Raw genomic sequence first — 17,942 nt, 5'->3', positions numbered from 1 at the left:
TTGTACCAGCCTGTGTACTGAGCCTCGCATGGCGTGATCTTTGAGACAAACATATTCTCCTATCAGGATCAATCAGGAAGCTCTCGGACAAACAGATATCAAGGATTGGCTCGAAAACCAGGGAAGTTTCTAACCTTAATGAGGTATCTTTTTAAGGAATCTTCTTCTGTCATTTTAGTCTTATCTGTCCTTTAACAATACTACATCGACCCCTTTGACCAGAGGTGGGCCACACACGACCCCCATCAACCCTCAATGTGGCCCTCAGGTCAGTTTTTACAGATCAATGAATTGGAAACATGGAGAAAAGATCTGAAGAAAAAATCTGCCATGAAAACATATATCCATGATCATATGTAATAATGCTGTATGTCGGGTTCAATTTGACACATACAGTAGTTTTTTTTTTAGTTTTTTTTGTGATTAAATGTTTTTATTTTTATATGAACCATGGAGGCATAAAATTGTAAATCACAGAAAAAAAACATTAAATCATCTGTTTCCTTCGTTTCCTCTTCCACCCCACCCCGCATAGAACCTCGGTATGCGTCTGATGGGTCAACACATGAACATGCAGCACATACCAATATGCACAATATGCACATGTATACAGATAAACACATATACATACATACACAATCAATAACAACAAAACAAAACAAAATGAGAAAGGGGGAGAAAAAAAGGGAAAAAAAATAGAAAATAAAGTAAATGAAAAATAAATACAAAAACACCCCTGCTCCCAAACAGGTAAGGTTCACAGATTTAGTTACCATGGTAACTGTCTTAAAACCAAAGTTACTTCTTTTGAGTGACCATTCTTTTTTGAGTGACCTCTCCTACTGAAACAGAAAACCTAGAGCAGGGGTGTCCAAAGTGCGGCCCGGGGGCCATTTGTGGCCCTTGAGTGAATTTTTTGTGGCCCTTGACTTCAAATCGAAGAATCAGAAGATTTTGGTCCCAGGCCTCATCAGATGGCTTATTTCGTTCTTTTTTTCTTTTTCATGTTAGCGAGGGAGACCTATAAAAGCCTGACAATTCTTTCCAAAAAAATAGAACACAACAGTTTCCCACTGCAATTAGTTATTGTGTATTTACATTATTTTTGAAGAGGTCAAAATACAAAAAGTTCCTTCCAATATTTAAAAAAAAAAAAAAAAAAACCCTGTGGCCCGTGAGCGATTCTAACGCGACAATTTTGGCCCGCAAGAAAAAAACTTTGGACACCACTGGAATACACCAACAAACGAACAGCACACTTCGAAAGTTAAACTTGTTTCACACTGCTAAAAATGTTTGACGCTGGCTTGTCTTGTGTCTGTGTTCAACACAATAAGAATCTCCCTGTTTTCTTCTCCTCTCAGGCTGAGGATGTTTTATATAGTCTGCACTTGTGTGACTGTTGCTAGGCAAAGTGAAATTGGTAGATTTCGTCTTACAAAACTATCTCGCTGCTTGGCTGTTAGAGACGTAGTAGCGCACGCAGACCACAAGGGGGCAGTGTTTGCCAGCGAAATGGCATTTTTCCATGAATCGTGAGGGCACTGAGTTCATACAAGGGCTCCTCAGTGAGAGGAGAGAAGAGACAGACATAAACATAGAAGCAGACATCCCAGATAGCACAAAGCTGCTTCAAATCCAATTCTAAGATGACCTGTTTTAATTTTCTTGGGAGAAAAGATACACAGGAGTAACACCATCAACACATCCATGTATGACTTTGAAGCTATATAAGGAACATAAGCCGAGCTCTGAACATCATCCACAAACACAACAACAACAACGCAAACAAGCAGAACAACACTGAAGCATCCTTCCTTTATTTAGCAACCAAGAAACAACGCTTTGAGTGCCAGAATATGCAGAAAGAGACAATTAAAAGTTTGAGACTTTTTTTTCCCCCCCTCTGTCACTGAATCTCACATTCAGACTGAACCTTATTTTAAATTAGGTGGAAAATGCCGGAGTTTCGACTCTTTTGGAAGCAGATAGAAAAACAACCTCTGTATGGAGAGACTGTGTAAAGATTTACATATCGCCTGGAGACCGGTTCTGTTTCTGAGTGGAAAGAAGACTCATTATTTTAGGTTGCACATGGAAACATTTGATGGTTTGATTGTTTTCTCTAACTGCTGGTTGAGGTTCTTCATCGCTTTAAATGATCTCTTCACCAGAGACAAGCAATCGGATTGGTTTTTAACTTGAACACATTTCAATGTCTGTGTCATTTGAAGGATTAATATCATAGACAGTATAAATATATGGACGTAGTGACATCACCCGTTGAATTCTAAAGAGAGACTTTTGAAGCAGCTTGATGGTGGTCGCCATAATGGAATATTTTGCCTTACACTATCTTTTGGTCAGCCCAGTAAAAGGCAGATAGCTGGAGCTGAGGTGGGCATTAAGCCTCCTGACAAACAGCTACAACAAGCCAGTCTGTCAGTCAGATCAGCGTCCATATAGTGTGTGCCTATAAAGACATTATTTGAACTATGAGCCTCTGAGTGACACATGAATAAGCTAAAGGAAAGTGCCAACCCATCAGAGTAAACAGAGTCTTGAACAGCAAATCTAGAGGGAGTCGTTGCTCTATGATATATTTAGTGACATGTTTGATATCTCCTTTATTAATGTTCAAAATGTTTCAAACTGTACTGTCTCTTTAAGAAAAGCACCTGCAATTTGTGAGCCAGTTATTGGAGCTCTGCCCTACTCTCATTCACTCTCAGAGTAAAAACGCCCTCACGCATGGCAAACTGGGTGAAAACAATAGTGTGGTTTTGCTCAAGGGCATTAGGGCAAACACTACTAAGATGAAACTGGTTAAACGGTAAATCCTGGATTTAAACTCATGTAATCTGTGGTGACACACCTGATGTTCCAGAGAATGAAGCGCTTACTCACCTTTTGATTTATTGAAGAAAAACTCCCATGGAAGAGGAAGTCATTACAAATCAAACAGTGTTTGTTCAGACACACACACACACACACACACACACACACACACACACACACACACACACACACACACACACACACTTTCTACATACTAGATATTATGTGAATACTTTGATTTGGATATTTGAGGTGCTTCTTCTGGACCCTAACATGCCTTCGTGTTTTGTGAATATAATTTATTAAGCATAACAGATGCAAGCAGACATAAATTTAGGAAAGTTCTCAAACATACACACATGCTCACTCGCACACACACACACACACACACACACACACACACACACACATCCTAATACCTAATTGGACCAGCCTGCTACAACCGTTGATCGTCTGGCCTGCTTGGTGAATGCAGACACATTCTGTATCAGCCCTGACACTTGACAAAGCCGAACCTGCAAGCATTGTCCACCTTTAAGGTGCGGGTGCAGGCTGAGGGTGTGTGAGAGTGTCAGAGTGCAGCAGAGATTGAGCAGTGCGGTTAATAATGACAGGTTCGTAGCTTTCATTGTTATAGATGTTTGCACCACCCAGAGGTTACACACAGCATCCTCTACAACGTTTCTTTATTACCATTAATCATGTAACATTGTCTGAGTGGACACAGAAAGGAGGCTCTTCTCTCCTTATATAAAGTGCATTTATAATACATTGTGACATAGCCACTGGAAAAAAAAACACAGCTACACCTGAAACCTTGTACACGCATAGATAGACGGCATTAGCCATCTTCAAACCACAATCTCTAAAAGAGGAACTCGGCTGTAAACTCAGATATGCGAGCAGACAATTTCCTATTCGAACATCCTTCCGATATGAAGCAATATTGGCTTTCACTTTGACACTTATTTGTCAACTCGATAAATGTGCTTTAATATTATCTTTGCTTCAAGCTCCATGTTGGGCTCCTCCAGCTCCTGAGCTGCAGATTTGTCTCTGTCGAGGGTAAGAGGTGAGACTGCTCTCTCTAATGTTTTATATTTGGACTGCAGACTACAGAATCGCTTTTAAACACTACATGTCAAAGTTACATATCGCTCCTGTAAGTATGTTAAACGTCTGCAGAGGTTGGAGGCTGTGGCTCAGTTGGTCGAGTCGGTCGTCTCTCTACTGGAAGGCCGGGGGTTCCATCCCCAGCTGCTGGAGCTTCATGTCCGACGTGTCCCTGGGTGGCGGTGGCGTTTGAATCAGATAATTACTTCTGATGGTCTCAGTACATGGCAGCCTCTGCAATCAGTGTGTGAATGTGACCTGTGGTGTAACAGCACCTTGAGTAGTCAGAAGACTAGAGAAGAGCTACACAAGCTCAAATCCATTTCACTAGATGTTAGTTTGTCACATAGATTCAGGCTAATGATACTTTAAAAGACATCCATTTGAATCAGGTATTTCATTAAACATTGAATGCGATCAATACAATTATTAATTAAAGAAGCTTTAGAGAAAACATGTTAATACCATATGACATGACATCTCTCATAAGTGTCTTAACTCTCACACATTTGACTTTTAAAACAACAGATTGGCCTGTATGATGAAAAACTGCAGGAGATATAAAACAAGTCTAAAATTAAAGTGCACTGCAGGTCTAGAAAAAAAAAAAGTCAGTAATTGAGATGTCCAAACAGCTTGAAATCCTCAAATATCCCTTCTATAGATAACACATGAAAGCAGGGCACACCCAGTGGGCAATACTTTGATGTCTGCGGGTCGTCCCCCTCCATCACCTTCAAAGGAGAGACTCACTCCAGAGAACAGAGCAAAGCGCACGATTCAGAGCGCTGCACTGATTTTGTTCCAACATTACAAAACACAGCAGTTTGTGCCTGGAAGATTTAAACGTTCGAGTACGAGAGCGTCGAGGTAAAGTCGTCCTGTGTCTTCATTTTATCATTCCTGTTTCTCATTGAGGATATGCACAATCTTCTCAGAGTAATGTAGAAATAAAGAATAAAGAAGTTGACTGCTGAATCTTATAGATATTAGCTTCTATGCATACTGTATGTCATATTAAAGTGAGAATCAGGGCATGTAAATGTCCTGCTCCAACCCAGTATAATGACTCTGTGGTTTGTGTTCCATGTAGGCCAAGTCTGCCAACAGATGTTCATTATTTGGCATTTGCGGAGAGCAAAATTAAAGTGAGCGACGCAGTGGAATAAGCTCTAACATCTGGATAACCTGTATAATAAACCAGCACGAGTAAAGCTGTGTACGGAAGGAACGTTCACATGCACGCCCCATCAAAAAGGAAATATAAAACACAGAAGCTACAGCAGAAGTTTGAGAGTGAGAGGGTGGAGAGAGAATCAGATGGTGTATCTGAATAAATGAATAGAATTGATTCTGAGGATTCAAACGGATTGTTGAAAATGATAGATAAGTGAAGTGGGTCGGAAGTAAGTGCGTCATTAAAAGCGTTACAAATCCTGCAGATACCTGCTCGAAGAAATGAACGTCCATTTTTTAGTCCTGATTGAAATACATCAAATCCTCTTTTTGATTACTTTGCTTAAAAAGGAGTGTTTTCGTGTCCCCATCTGAATTAATTCATAAAATTGAGTCGCCGACTTTTAATCCAGCACAAATACCAAATAAAGTCTTTTGATTAATACTTTGGTTTCCAGTCGAGTACACACCAAACTAAAGAGGTCTTTACGAGCCGCAGGTCTGCGTCTTTGTGTTCAGAGCTAATTAGCATTGTAGCATGCTAACACACCAGATAAACATGGTGACCCAAAATGCCCCAAAATACACTTTTCAAAGCCTTCTGACAAAAAGCTACAACTTGCATCAGCCATGCCCCAAAAATCAGAAACAATAACAATTGTTTCTGGGCTGATATAGTGAAACTACAGTTCTTTATTAAATGTACTTATGTTCACTTCCAGCAGAATCAGTGAGTGCAGCTGACAGGACGGCGCGATGGCAGCTGGATATAATGAAGCATCCTGTCTTGGCATCTTCTCCTACTCAACAGCGGAGCAGTGACAGCTATGCTAAAATATTTATCACTGTTTCCATTTCACATGCTCTAATTGTTTTGTTCCTGTCTGACAGAGAGATGGATGAGGAGAGGCAACCCAAAAAAAAAAACCAAGGGAGAGGAAGAGGAGGACGAGATAATAACTCAAATACACTTAACAATTTGATTTACTTTATAAGAAGGTCGTAACCTTGTTTACTCCACAGTGCAAAGTAATTATAACAACAATTAGTGAATTATGATGTACAATTCTTCACATGGTCGCACAAGTCAAAGCAGGCTATGAAAAAATCAAAAGCTAGTACTGGTGAGCAAATATGCTGTGTTAGATATTAACTAACACCCAGAGCGAGAGAAGATGTTTGGTGAGCTACAGTCGCTAACACTGTGTTTTTCACTAAATGGAAAATAGACATGAGCAGGTCTTACACTTTCACACACTGATCAGGAAACACTTCAGCAACCAGACCAATTTCAAGAGTTAGTTCCACACTGGGATTTATTAGCTAGGTTAAAAATTGCAAATGTTAAGATACATCCCCCCTTCACAATGTGTTTCTGGATGTCCAAGTCTTAAAATGGGATAAAACCTCCTGTTATGTAGGCTGTTTGTACATTTTTTTCCAAGGAGATGCAGGTCATTTGTATTGAATCCCAATAGCAAGACATCAATTAAGTTTGTATTTAATGATAATATTTGCAGTAGGCAATGAGGTTTAGGTAACACACCTTTTTTTTTAGGGTTCCCCAAAATGTTATGCTGTCTCTGTTTGAGAGGCAGAGAGGGGCGGAGACCTGAAGTGGGAGTAAAAGAGACATGCGGACAGTCTACACGAGAGAGGGCGGAGAATAGGGGTAGAGAGACATACCCACAAACAGAGAGAGAGAGGGAGAGAGAGAGAGAGGGAGAGAGAGAGGGAGAGAGAGAGAGAGAGAGAGAGAGAGAGAGAGAGTAGAGCGAGCGAGCGAGCGAGCGAGAGAGAGAGCTCCGACAGTCGGTCGGTATGTAGCAGCGGCGGAGCTTCTGCCTGGGATTACAAAGAGGGAAAAACGCGCCTTGGACAGAAAAATCACAATCGGGATAAAAAAAAAAATCCACCCGAGGATGAGACACACACCGTCCCGCTGAAGGAGACTAAAAAACCCGACGTTTTTCCGCTTATTTATCACCGTTTTTACGAAAATGGCGAACGAATCACCGGCCAAAAGTCTGGTGGATATAGACCTGGCATCCCTGAGGGTAAGAGCGAGAGGAATAGAGATTTTCTGAATGCATTTTACACTTTTCATATTCAGAAATTAATCCACAATAAAGTGATAAAGTGCTCTGTTGTTGACACAGCCCTAAGGTGGCTTTTCTTTGTCTAATACTGTATATTCGCTGGCATGGTGAGGCCAGCGAAACGGGCGCACCCGGCTCTCTCATCGAACGAACCCGGCTGAAAATACTATAGGAAATCAATTAATCCATTTTTTTTAACGTGTGTTTGTTTTGTTGCGTTTAAAATACAGGATCCAGCTGGGATATTCGAGTTGGTGGAAGTGGTGGGAAATGGCACCTATGGACAAGTCTATAAGGTTGGTTTAAGCCTTCATTCATGTGTGTATATTTGTGTGTGTGTGCGCGCGCGCGTGTGTGTGTGTGGTTTAAAGCCTCATCCGAGAGAACAAACGGGCGGAAACTGGAGTCCAAACATGCATTTATGTATTTCTTCCCGTCTCACGGTCGCAGGAACATGTCCCCTCCCCTGCTTCACTTGGGACCGCTGCGGTCTGGACTGGATTATCTCTCAGATAGCGTGTTGGCCTCTCATCGCTTCACATCCAGTCATTATTTTTTATTTTAGCGATGCAAACATCCCTGCGAGTAGCTGCTCCTATTTTGGTCCCTAAGACGTCCCACCTCCCTCATCCTCATCCACACCCCTTGCTGTCAGATATTTCCCTGCATACTGCAAGCTTTGCATTACACTGATATCAGGGCCAACCCCATCCGTGCATCATGACAGCCTTTTCCACGCTGACCGACTTGTGCGCCATTTGGGTGGGCGGTGTTTCATTGCGCATTTGTGCACACCATTGCCCAGCAGGCCCGATGCTGGAGTGGCTCCGTGCTGCATTAATGGATATAGGCCTGTGCATCCCGTCTCTCCAGACACATGCACACACAGGCACAGAGGAAACATCATCTGATGGAGACCTGGTGCTTGTGCAGCCCAGATTTCCACCTCCGTTGCTTCCATCATGGATGTGCAGCGACATCTTCCTGCTGTTGCCTGCTAGAAATAGGAGCAGAGCAAAGATGAGCAATTGAATGGTCTACTGTGCTGTCAGTGTGGATGCTATCCTGCATTCAGTTGGTGTCAGATTAATAGAAAACTGAGTTTCAAACTTGGTACCCACAAAATAAATGTTGTCTTAACGGCCAAACACTTGATTTAAATGCATTGCAGCGATGAGGTCAGATATTTCCCACTTGTTTGGGGGGGAAAAAAATCCAATTTCAAATTCAGTAAACATAGTTTTGTTTTGCAAATTTTTCTCAATGAAGCTGCTCTTTTCCATCGCTGTTGCCTCCTGCAAGTGTTTAAATATTTAGTATTTCAAGCGTACACTACTTTTTCAAGGATGCACTTGGTCATGTGAGATTTTAAAAAACCCAACAGATTAAAGTGTCTAAATAAGTTTTAATCTACCTGTCCCTCCCTGAGATCTGCAGAGTAAGATTACCAGTTGGATTTATTGCGTTGATGTTGATGCTAGCTGCTAAATTGTCTTTTTCCAACCATAACGAGTCAACTTCAATAAAAGTGAACGGTGTTGAAAGCTGACGAGCGGAAATCTTGTCCATATTCACGTCTACAGTCTATGAGCTCACTACACATGTTCCAATGATTTGACACGACGAGCACACATGAAGCGCTCTGCAGACCCCCGCGTTGCATTTCAACACACGCTGAAATCATTCCTGAATACTTCCGTGGCCCTTTTAAAGCCCCGATGATGTGATGATAGCTTTAAAGCCCCACGTCCAAACATGGACGCAGACAGTGGATGTGGTTCTGATCATCCTTCCTCCACTCTCTCTACTCTAATGCATCGCACATGTGCGGTCTCACAGTCATCGTTTTGGGCTGCGTGAGTCCACTCGTGTCCACGCAGAAGTCCAGACCTTCTGCACAGAGTATATTCTGAGCTGTGTTCTCCGTTTGCTCTGCAGTGTTCAGACCCAAGCTCATAAACAAAAGTCAAAGTGGCTCCAGGAAATCATCAAGTATATGTGAGGAATCGTGTTGGGCCTTTAATGTGTGAAAGCACAGCTGCAGGTGAAGTTACACACCTGCATGCATCACATTCAGAATTCCTTCCTGTCAGTGGATAATCCGAGAACTTCTGCTGAAGCGTTCCCAGGAGTTTGAGCAGGAACTGCAGATGTTTGTGTTTCTTTCGTTGGCGGGCCGCGGCACGGTTATTTAACTCGTGTACAGCGTGGCGTCCGTGACCGCGGGGACATTCGAGGGCCCCGCCGCCCCTCCAGTGTTTCCTGTGAGGATTATCGGAGGCGCCGGTAGAACGCGACCGTTCCTCTGCTTAGACCGGTGTCACTTTGAATCAGAGATGATGGCTGTGGAGGACGAGGATGGACTGAAGCGAGCCGAGCGTTCGCTCACTTTGGCTCCTCTGTTACCTCGCAGAGCGAACAATGAACCGTCTCCGTGTAATTAAGCTCAGCGGCGGCTGAATGGGCGTGTTAGTCCTCGGAGGAAAAACAATACCCCCTTCAACATCTTGCGTCTTGATTTGCTTGGCTTTGTTTATGTTCAGTTTTATTCGTGTCTTTTTGTGGCTCCGGGGAGAATGGCGGCTGCTGTAAACGTTTCATTAAAGCCGGGGACAAGTGGTTGTGGAAACACTCAGATGCGCCGGGACACAAATTAACCTTGACATTTTGAGTTTAGTTCCTCAGGATTCGATGAATCATAACCACGTGAGGCATGTGAGGATGAATTGAGCTCTGTTTTTGTCTGCACTGCGTGTGCATGTGCGCATGTGTGTGTGTGTGTGTGTGTGTTTGTGCACATGTGCTCTTGATCCTCAACACTTGGCGATTGGTTGGGCTTCCCAGGCTGGCAAATAGCTGCAGAGTTTTTCTTGTTGCAGCTGTGTGCGCTGACAACAGCTGTTAGGATGGAAAAATAAAAAGAGGGGAGGGGTGTGTGCGTGTGTGTGTGTGTGTGCGCGCGTGTGCGGGCGCGCGCGTGTGTGTGTGTGTCAGTATCTTACACTGGTGATTTGATCTGGAAACAGGGATGGATACTGTTTGAATGTTACGAGTCTCATTTCAAAGATGATGACTGTGGTGTTGTGACAAGCCCTTTTTTTAATTAGTGTTAAGCCCACCATGAGGCGGCTCTGTGAGGTTAACAAGAAGCCACAAATAGACCCAATAAAACGCATCATACACATAACCCAAGTGTCAACCAATGGATTCATCATCATCATCAGAAAACGTGACAGGAAAACATCATTTCAAGAAGAAAATGAAGTGAGCCTCATTAGTAGGAACCAGGAGTTAAAAGGTCAGAGGTCGGAGGTCCGAGTTATATTGAACTGTGGGAGGTGAAGGAAAAAATTCAGTCGGCGCTGAAGAAGGAGGCGGGATGAGTTTCGAAACCCCCTGGGGTCAGACCACACTCGGCATGTGAGGCTGGGAATCCCCCCCCCCCTCTCTCTGAGGAAATGGTTTAACCCATTTATGACTTGCTGAGTTTTCGTCTCCCAGAGCTTCTCTCCTTCCGACCCCAGCTGTAATGGTTTCCAACCCCACGGAGAAAAGCTGCCTATAAAGTCTATAAAACGTTAAAGATGAGCAAACAAATCAAAGTTATGGTCCTTCAGACTCTGGACTTTGTTACCGCTCTCTGTGAACACGAGCGGGGGGGGGGGGGATGTTTGTGAGGAAGAAGTGAAACGACGGAAGTCATCAGTGCTGGGAGGAGACGTCTGTGGCTTCGCTGTGATGGTCAGATTAGAAAAACCACAGCCATGTTCCTGTTGCTCTTTCATGTTTCCACATTTCAAGTCTCAGCAGTTTTCTGGAGAACGACAACATGTGACACTGAGTAAATCCTGCTGACTGAGCCACTGGGTGCCTTCTTATGTGAAATGTAGATTAAAGTTTTGTTGAGATAAAAAGTGTGGAGGTTTAAACTTTCAAATGAAAAAATATCAGATTGAGACTTTGCAAGAACCCTTCTAGTAATTATTGGAGTCAGATGACTAGTTTTAGATTACATGTTTAGCATCCATACCATGAACTGTGTAAAAGACACCATAAGTCTTTGCTTAAAGCTTGCCACAGCTTGTCACTTGTCAGGATTTCTCTGGTGAACAGTTAAAGGAAAATGGAAATATATAAATTCACATTTTGGAAGCTAAAACGCTCCAAAGTAGCTGCTGTTTTTTTATTTATTTATTATAAAAGCACTCTATTTAAAAAAAACAGTTTTGTTCATTTGTCTTCAAATGAACAAAACTGTAAATAAAAAAAATAAAAAATAAAAAAAAAGTGGAAAAAGATCAGATTCCACTTCACATGATCTGAGAAAGTAATTGAACCCTGCGTCACATCAAACAGGTGGAATCTGCAGCAGGTCACTGTGTTGTAATCTCAGTCTGGTAACCTGTCATTTCAGAGCTGTTTCCTTTTTACCAGGGAAACTCCAGGCTTGGATATGATTCGCTGTAGACGGAAACGAGGCTTCATGTTCTCTTTTAAAGTGCACATCCTCTTCATAGCAAAGATAAAAATGTTGCTGTCTCTTTGTTTTTTCATTTTGAAGCTAACGCTGAATCAAACTAGAAGATGATCGTCTGGCATGTGGATGCTGTACGAGTTTGAAAGCTTTTAAAGCTGCTGCTCACACAGGTGTTTGTTGTTGTTGTTGTTGTTGTTGTTGTTGTTGTTGATTCCACAGGGAGCCAATGAGGAGAAACAGGAGGAGTTGTGGTATGATACAGATTTTTAGATTTGCAGCCATGCAGCAGTAGCAGCTTGCATCGTCCACAGACAGGAATAAAAAGACGCTCCCCCTCGATTGTATTCCAGCTTTCAGTACGTCACTGATATTGATGAAATATTCTCCAAACAGGAAGTGAAATGATGATCATATGCCGATAAAACTGACCGAACAGCGCTTCAAAGCAGTTTCACTTCCTCCCGGTCATCATGGCTTCAGAAACGTCCTGCTGATGAAGTGAAGCTGGGCGCGGCCTGTCAGGACTTAAAGAGGATCCAGAGCCCGTGTGTCGGAAACGTGCACGTCCGAGTGCTGTGAGAGCGTTCCTCTTCATGTTCGTCTGAATCTGAAGAAACACCCACAAGGACGCTTCAATATGTTACGAAGTTTATACATAAATTATGACATTCGATATTGATTCTTTCCCCCCTAACTCCACAGCCTGGTGTTTCCAAATTTTCATTTCCATTGTCCTTTGCAGGAAAAACCATAACTTACACTCAGAAAACATTCGTTTTCAAAATATCGACCATCAATCAGAATCAGAATAATCAGCGATTCTTGTTGGTGCAAACGACACAAACACAGGATGAATACGTTCATGATCTCATTATTAAAGAGGGGAATCAGTATTGATAGAGAGCAATGATCTGCTGCACCTGTGCACCGCCATCTTCTTAGCAATACTTTTAGCGTTAGCATCCTCCATCTTTACATGAGCAGCTGCGTTAAAGAGGTGGAACAACAGTGACACGGGGCGGCGTTTATTGAAAGGTATCAAAAGTCACATCGATCTGCGCGTGTTTAACCTCCATTGTGTCGCACTTCTCCGGGGGTCTATTTATAGAGGCGACCTCTGCTCTGTAAAGTGTTGGAACTACAAAGCTGTCAGAAGGAATAGACTCATGCAAAGCTGGCTCGGCGACCTTCCGGCTATTCAGACTGGAATGTAAGTCGTGTCTGCTGTGACCTTTCACAGAACAGGAAGTGAAGTACGGCCACGACCAAAAAAACAAAAAAACAAAAAAACCCAACAGCGGCAGCAGCAGCAGTAAAACTGTTCGTACCCTGGGAACTTTCCTCTGCAGTCAGAGCTGCCGTTATCTGCTCTGACCTTTCCGGACAGAAGAAGTGGAAGCTGTGACGCTGATAGCAGCAGGAACTAATTTTTTTGCGACGCAGAAGTTTTGGCCTCTGTGTGTTTCATGAAACGTATCTTTGTTTTCAATACGGTGGAACAAATGCAGAACGGTTCCCCAGCAAACACCAGAGGTCCGTTGCACCAAGTAGACTGTATGTTTCATCCTAACTCAGGGCGTTACGCCCCCACAAGCCCTTTAAAAAGGGCTTTCAAGTAGCCGCAGGAGCTGTTGCTGTCCTACCATTAAACTACACGTAGCATTAACATAAAGGCAAATAATCTCATAATATTGCGTACAGCGGACTCTGTTGCTTCGCCCTTCACTTTCAGGCAACTTTTTTTTTCCAGGTCTGGCCTCAGGAGACCCCCTTGCCCCCCCCCCCCCCCACCCTCTCGTCTTAAATGGACAGTCTCCCGCTTTGAGGTGCAAATGTGAACATCCAGGTCAGGAGAATATCCAGAGCGGTCCTCCTGCACTTATCCAGATACTGAGTGTATGTGTGAAAGAGCTTCAGTTAGACATAGACGTGAGGGAGCAGGCGATCTGCTAGCATGTGTAGATATACAGAAGGAAAGATTATACCTTCATGATGTATGAGTTACAAACACTGGTGTCATAAAAAGAGTCGTTCTAAATAGCTGATTCATCTAACACGAAGGTGACGTTCTTCATCGCCGCGCTAACGAGTCTGTTAGCATTGACTAGCTTCAGTTCAGCGTCAGAGGCTCCGTGGTTATCTGGGTCATGTTCTTTGATGCTCTCTGTGCGGACTGATGCAGTGACGCTGCTGCTGCTGCTGCCGGCGATCTCTCCGTGGATACGCTCAGACTTCAGCTGCAGGATTTTGGTTTCATGTTTTCAGACACATTTATGCCATTTCAAAACATGACAGACGTAAGAACCGAGAAGAAACGTTTAGCTCTCTAAAGGGAGATGGATCGTCGTGCTCCGGTTTGATTTTTCTGAGAGTCGGTCTGAAGGCGGTTTGTGGTGTCGTCAAAACATTGAACCACATTAGATGATACAAATATGGACGCACAGACTCATTGAAGCCAACTTTTGAAGCTCATTGGTCTTAAAACTTCCTATAAGTCGACCTAGTAAGAGACAAAGAGCTGGAGCTGAGGCCTCGTGGCCCCCAGTTATGTTGGCAACTGTTGGCCTCAATGTAATGAAAACAGATCTGTTAACAAAAAGCTTCACCTCCTGCAGTGTGCCATTAAAACTACAATAATTTTTGAACCAGGCTGTAATCATGTCCATTTGTCCATTTGGCTCATTTTGTAGAAAAGAGAATACCAAACTTAAAGAATGGGACGTCACAGTGGAGCTTAACTTAACTTCTCCATTTGTTTAGCCCCGGATTTCTTGTGTCGTAAAGAACATCATGATTTTAGCCAGTCAGCAGTTTTTGGAGGATTTCCTGATTTCCAGTTCCATCATATTGGTCTCTGCATTTCTGGACGTTTCCCCTCCCAACACTTCTAAACCTGACGAGATTTTAACTGTGATACAAAACGACAAACAAACAACACACAGGAAACCAAGCAAAGAATGTCTGATACTTTCTGTTCATGAACAACCTTTGCTTTTTTTGTCAGATGTATTTATTGAAGATGAAGTCAGGAAAAAGTAACCAGGCTGATAACTATCTGCCCTTGTTTTATTTATTTAAGGACCTTGACACCGTTGTTTCCTTTCTAACCTGCTCTGTCGCCTCATCGAGATATTATCACTTTGTTATCCACATTGATCTTCTGACAGCACACTTCCTGGATAGATGTTTCATCATGGAGCTGGCAGCAGAGTGTGAAGGCCGACACAGACGAGGTTCTGTAATAGATAATTACACTTCAGTTTTGTGTTCTGTGGACAAAAGAAGAGCGCTCAGTTTCTTTTCCCTCCTCCATCAAATCTCTCAGGCTCCGACCAGGAGCGAGGAGGAAGATGGAAAAAGTTATTCCTCCTCCTCGCCTGGTGACTTGAAACCCATCCCCAGTGTGGAATGTAAGGGTCAGGCTGCAACCCTCGACATGAGGAAGAGGAGCGATGTTGGGATTAAGAGGTCAAAGGAAAGGGGCTTTGAAATGAGGGAAAGATTTGGGGAATAAGAGCAGCAGAGGAAGGTCGGTCACTTGAGAGCGTCTCTCCTCCTCCTCCTCTTCCTCAGCCCTGGTCACATGTCTCTGAAGGCTGAGGAGGAGAAGGATGAGCGGCTGATGGAAGGCACCATGTTGGCTGTAATCCCTCAGCATGGGACGGCGCACGCTGAGAGGAAGAGGAGGGAGAAGGAAAAGCATTTAAGATCATCCAGCAGCTACTCTTCATCTTGGGCCACTTGTCCATCAATTCAACGAGGTTTAAATGGACTCTTTTAATCACACCTCGTACTGTGGGAATAAGTGTTTTATAACTTGTTAAATCAAACTGACCCAAGATAAAAAAAAAACCCATCACTGTTTAATTCTTTCATTAAAAAAATTAAAAATTCAAAGGTTCCCGCCTCTCAACGGGCCTTTTATCTACGCTCATGTGCTGTAGCTCAGCTCAGCTATCATCACATCTTTGTACATTCATTTTGATTCTGCAACATCGTTATATTGGTGTCCCAGTCTTCACATTACACACACACACACACACACACACACGCACACACAGCACTGCGCTCTCCCGCTGGTTGCGCTCTACCTGTAACGCCTCTGTTCCCTCTGAAGACGGTACAGACGGTTCTGCAGCTTTCAGACTGAAGGGGAAACGTCACAGGACTGAACACATCGCGGTGTGACACGGCGAATGTTGAACTGAATGAAACACCTGAAGACCTCACTTTGACCTCATTTAAAAACGTTAATAAATGTATGAATATTTGGATAGTTTTTAAAAACCACAGTCTGTCGTTTCTTCTTGACCGTATTACATCCGCAGAAAATGAAGAAGAAAGAGACATCCCTCTTTTAGCTTTGCACAGTTTCCAGTGGGATCTTTAAAAGTCTTCATTTGACCCTCGGGGTGTTTAGACTTAGTGGAGCGTCTACTGAAAACATCTTAGATTTCTTTTCAGTGAAACTGTTGATGCTGTTAACACTGGTCTCATTGTGACACTCTTAAACAGACTCTCTGCTTCTGCTCCAAAAATCAAAAATATCAATCCAGACTGCTGCATCAGTGATGCTACAAAATCTCATCATAATGATCACATTAGGCCCTTTTATGATTTTGGTTGTGTGTCCGCTGGCTCCTGTAATTGTTATGAAATGCAGCTACAGTCTTTGATAATGTGGGAAAGGGTGGTGGGGGGGGGGATGAAACCAGGCGGTGCAGACAGATGGCCGGTTTTTGTAGCACTGAGGCAGTGATGCTGAAGAAACATGGAGGGTATTAACTGCGTCCAACTGTCGGGTGTTTCATTCTAGGTTTTAAATCAAGGTTTAAGGAATAAAATAATTTAGATTTCATATCGGAAACAAACCTGTTAAAGATGGCTGTTGGTTCTGTAAGAAGAATAAAAAAAACATGTTCCTGTGAGCGTCACTGACACATCAATCTTCTCCAATAAACCACACTGCCTACTGAAACACATGATTACTGATCATCCTGATCCTGTCTATTCTAGACACAGTATGAAAGATATCTTTTTCTCTATAGTGTTTATTTAGTGCTTTAAATGATGCCTGTTCCCCCCCGTAGAGGAGGCCAATCAAACAGTTTTATTCTTATCTTCTTTACATTTTGAATTTTCCAGCGAGTCTCTCTCAGTAATCGAATCACTTCTTCTTCCTCATTTATTTCTTTCTTATTTTGCGTCCTCTTCCCCTTGTTTGTCTTCTTCCTCTTTTTAAAGCTGATTTTATGTTTGGACTCATGTTGGTTTGGTTTACTTCCGTGACTCTGCCACGTATTTAGATTTGACTCCCACTGTCAACACCAACAAATGCAGATCCATCTTCTTGGCCTACGCTGAGTTAATGCGTGTTCATCCTTGTCGTCTCTGGAGTAACACTGGTAATTGGACGTCACCATGCATGGTGGTGTCTAAATGCTTAATGGCTGAAATGTGATTTTAAAAGGTGAGGTCCTCGGGTTGTTTCTCATAGTGAAGAAGCTGTTGTCAAGGCGATTTGTAGTTTATTAGATTGATTATGTCTCCTCTTACGAACAGGCTTCCCTTTGTGCTTGCACTTCTTTTCTGCGGCAGTCACACACACAAGCAGACGCGCCGATAGACGCTCATGTCAAGTGAAGCTTCACATAACAGCTAAGTGAGGGGACGAGGGTTAAATGTTTCTAAACGACTTAAGGCAATGGAGACGTGTTTTTCTCTTAGTTTCAGTTTGCTTAATATGTCCTGCGTGGTGCAATCGATCATTCTTCAAAAACTGCTGTGAAACAAAAACTTCTTAATGTTCGACGTCCAAGCGACCAAAAACTGAAGTCCAGATGGCGAATTGGCTTCAGTCAGTTTCAGGAAAATAGTAAATCCAGCAAAATAAAACGTGATTGATGTGTTCTTTTTTTTAAAAACCTGGCAAGCTTTGGGACATGTTCTGTTATTCAAGAGGTTAAATCATTAGCTTCAATAATGCCTGTTTGAAGCTTGGATTTAGTCAAATTCGTGCAAAGCTGAGTCACGCTGGAGGAAGCCCATTTTGGTCACGGTCACTGTGACCTCAAACCGTGGAATACATCAGTGCAGCGACTCAGTCAGTTTGAATACATGATGTAAAGTAATGGGTTTTTACCAGGCCGGTAAAAGAGTCTACGACTAGCTGCACTGTGAGCCAAATGCTAACGATGTGACGCTACAAATGACGGCAGACAACAGATGAGCTTCAGTGG

General features: G+C 42.9%; 1 protein-coding gene across 9 annotated transcripts in view; it reads left to right on the top strand.

Moving 5' to 3' along the window:
* Window positions 1-6,841: 6,841 nt before the first annotated feature.
* Window positions 6,842-17,942, top strand: part of LOC306833077 (mitogen-activated protein kinase kinase kinase kinase 4-like) — a 78,586-nt gene continuing 67,485 nt past the window's right edge. For 3 of the 9 annotated variants that reach the window (XM_079358144.1, XM_079358141.1, XM_079358142.1), the window contains exons 1-2: window positions 6,844-7,184; window positions 7,457-7,522. In XM_079358144.1, coding sequence (XP_079214270.1) covers window positions 7,128-7,184; window positions 7,457-7,522 — 123 coding nt within the window. In that variant the 5' untranslated portion in view covers window positions 6,844-7,127. Of the gene's footprint in view, window positions 7,185-7,456; window positions 7,523-17,942 lie in introns of all 9 variants that reach the window. The other 6 variants (XM_079358145.1, XM_079358143.1, XM_079358146.1 and 3 more) reach the window with 4 other exon arrangements.

The sequence above is a fragment of the Symphodus melops genome (genome assembly GCF_947650265.1).
Source record: "Symphodus melops genome assembly, chromosome: 12".
NCBI classification, from domain to species: Eukaryota; Metazoa; Chordata; class Actinopteri; order Labriformes; family Labridae; genus Symphodus; species Symphodus melops.
The sequence above is the reverse complement of the archived record's forward strand: the minus strand, read 5'-3'. Positions and strand labels throughout refer to the sequence as shown.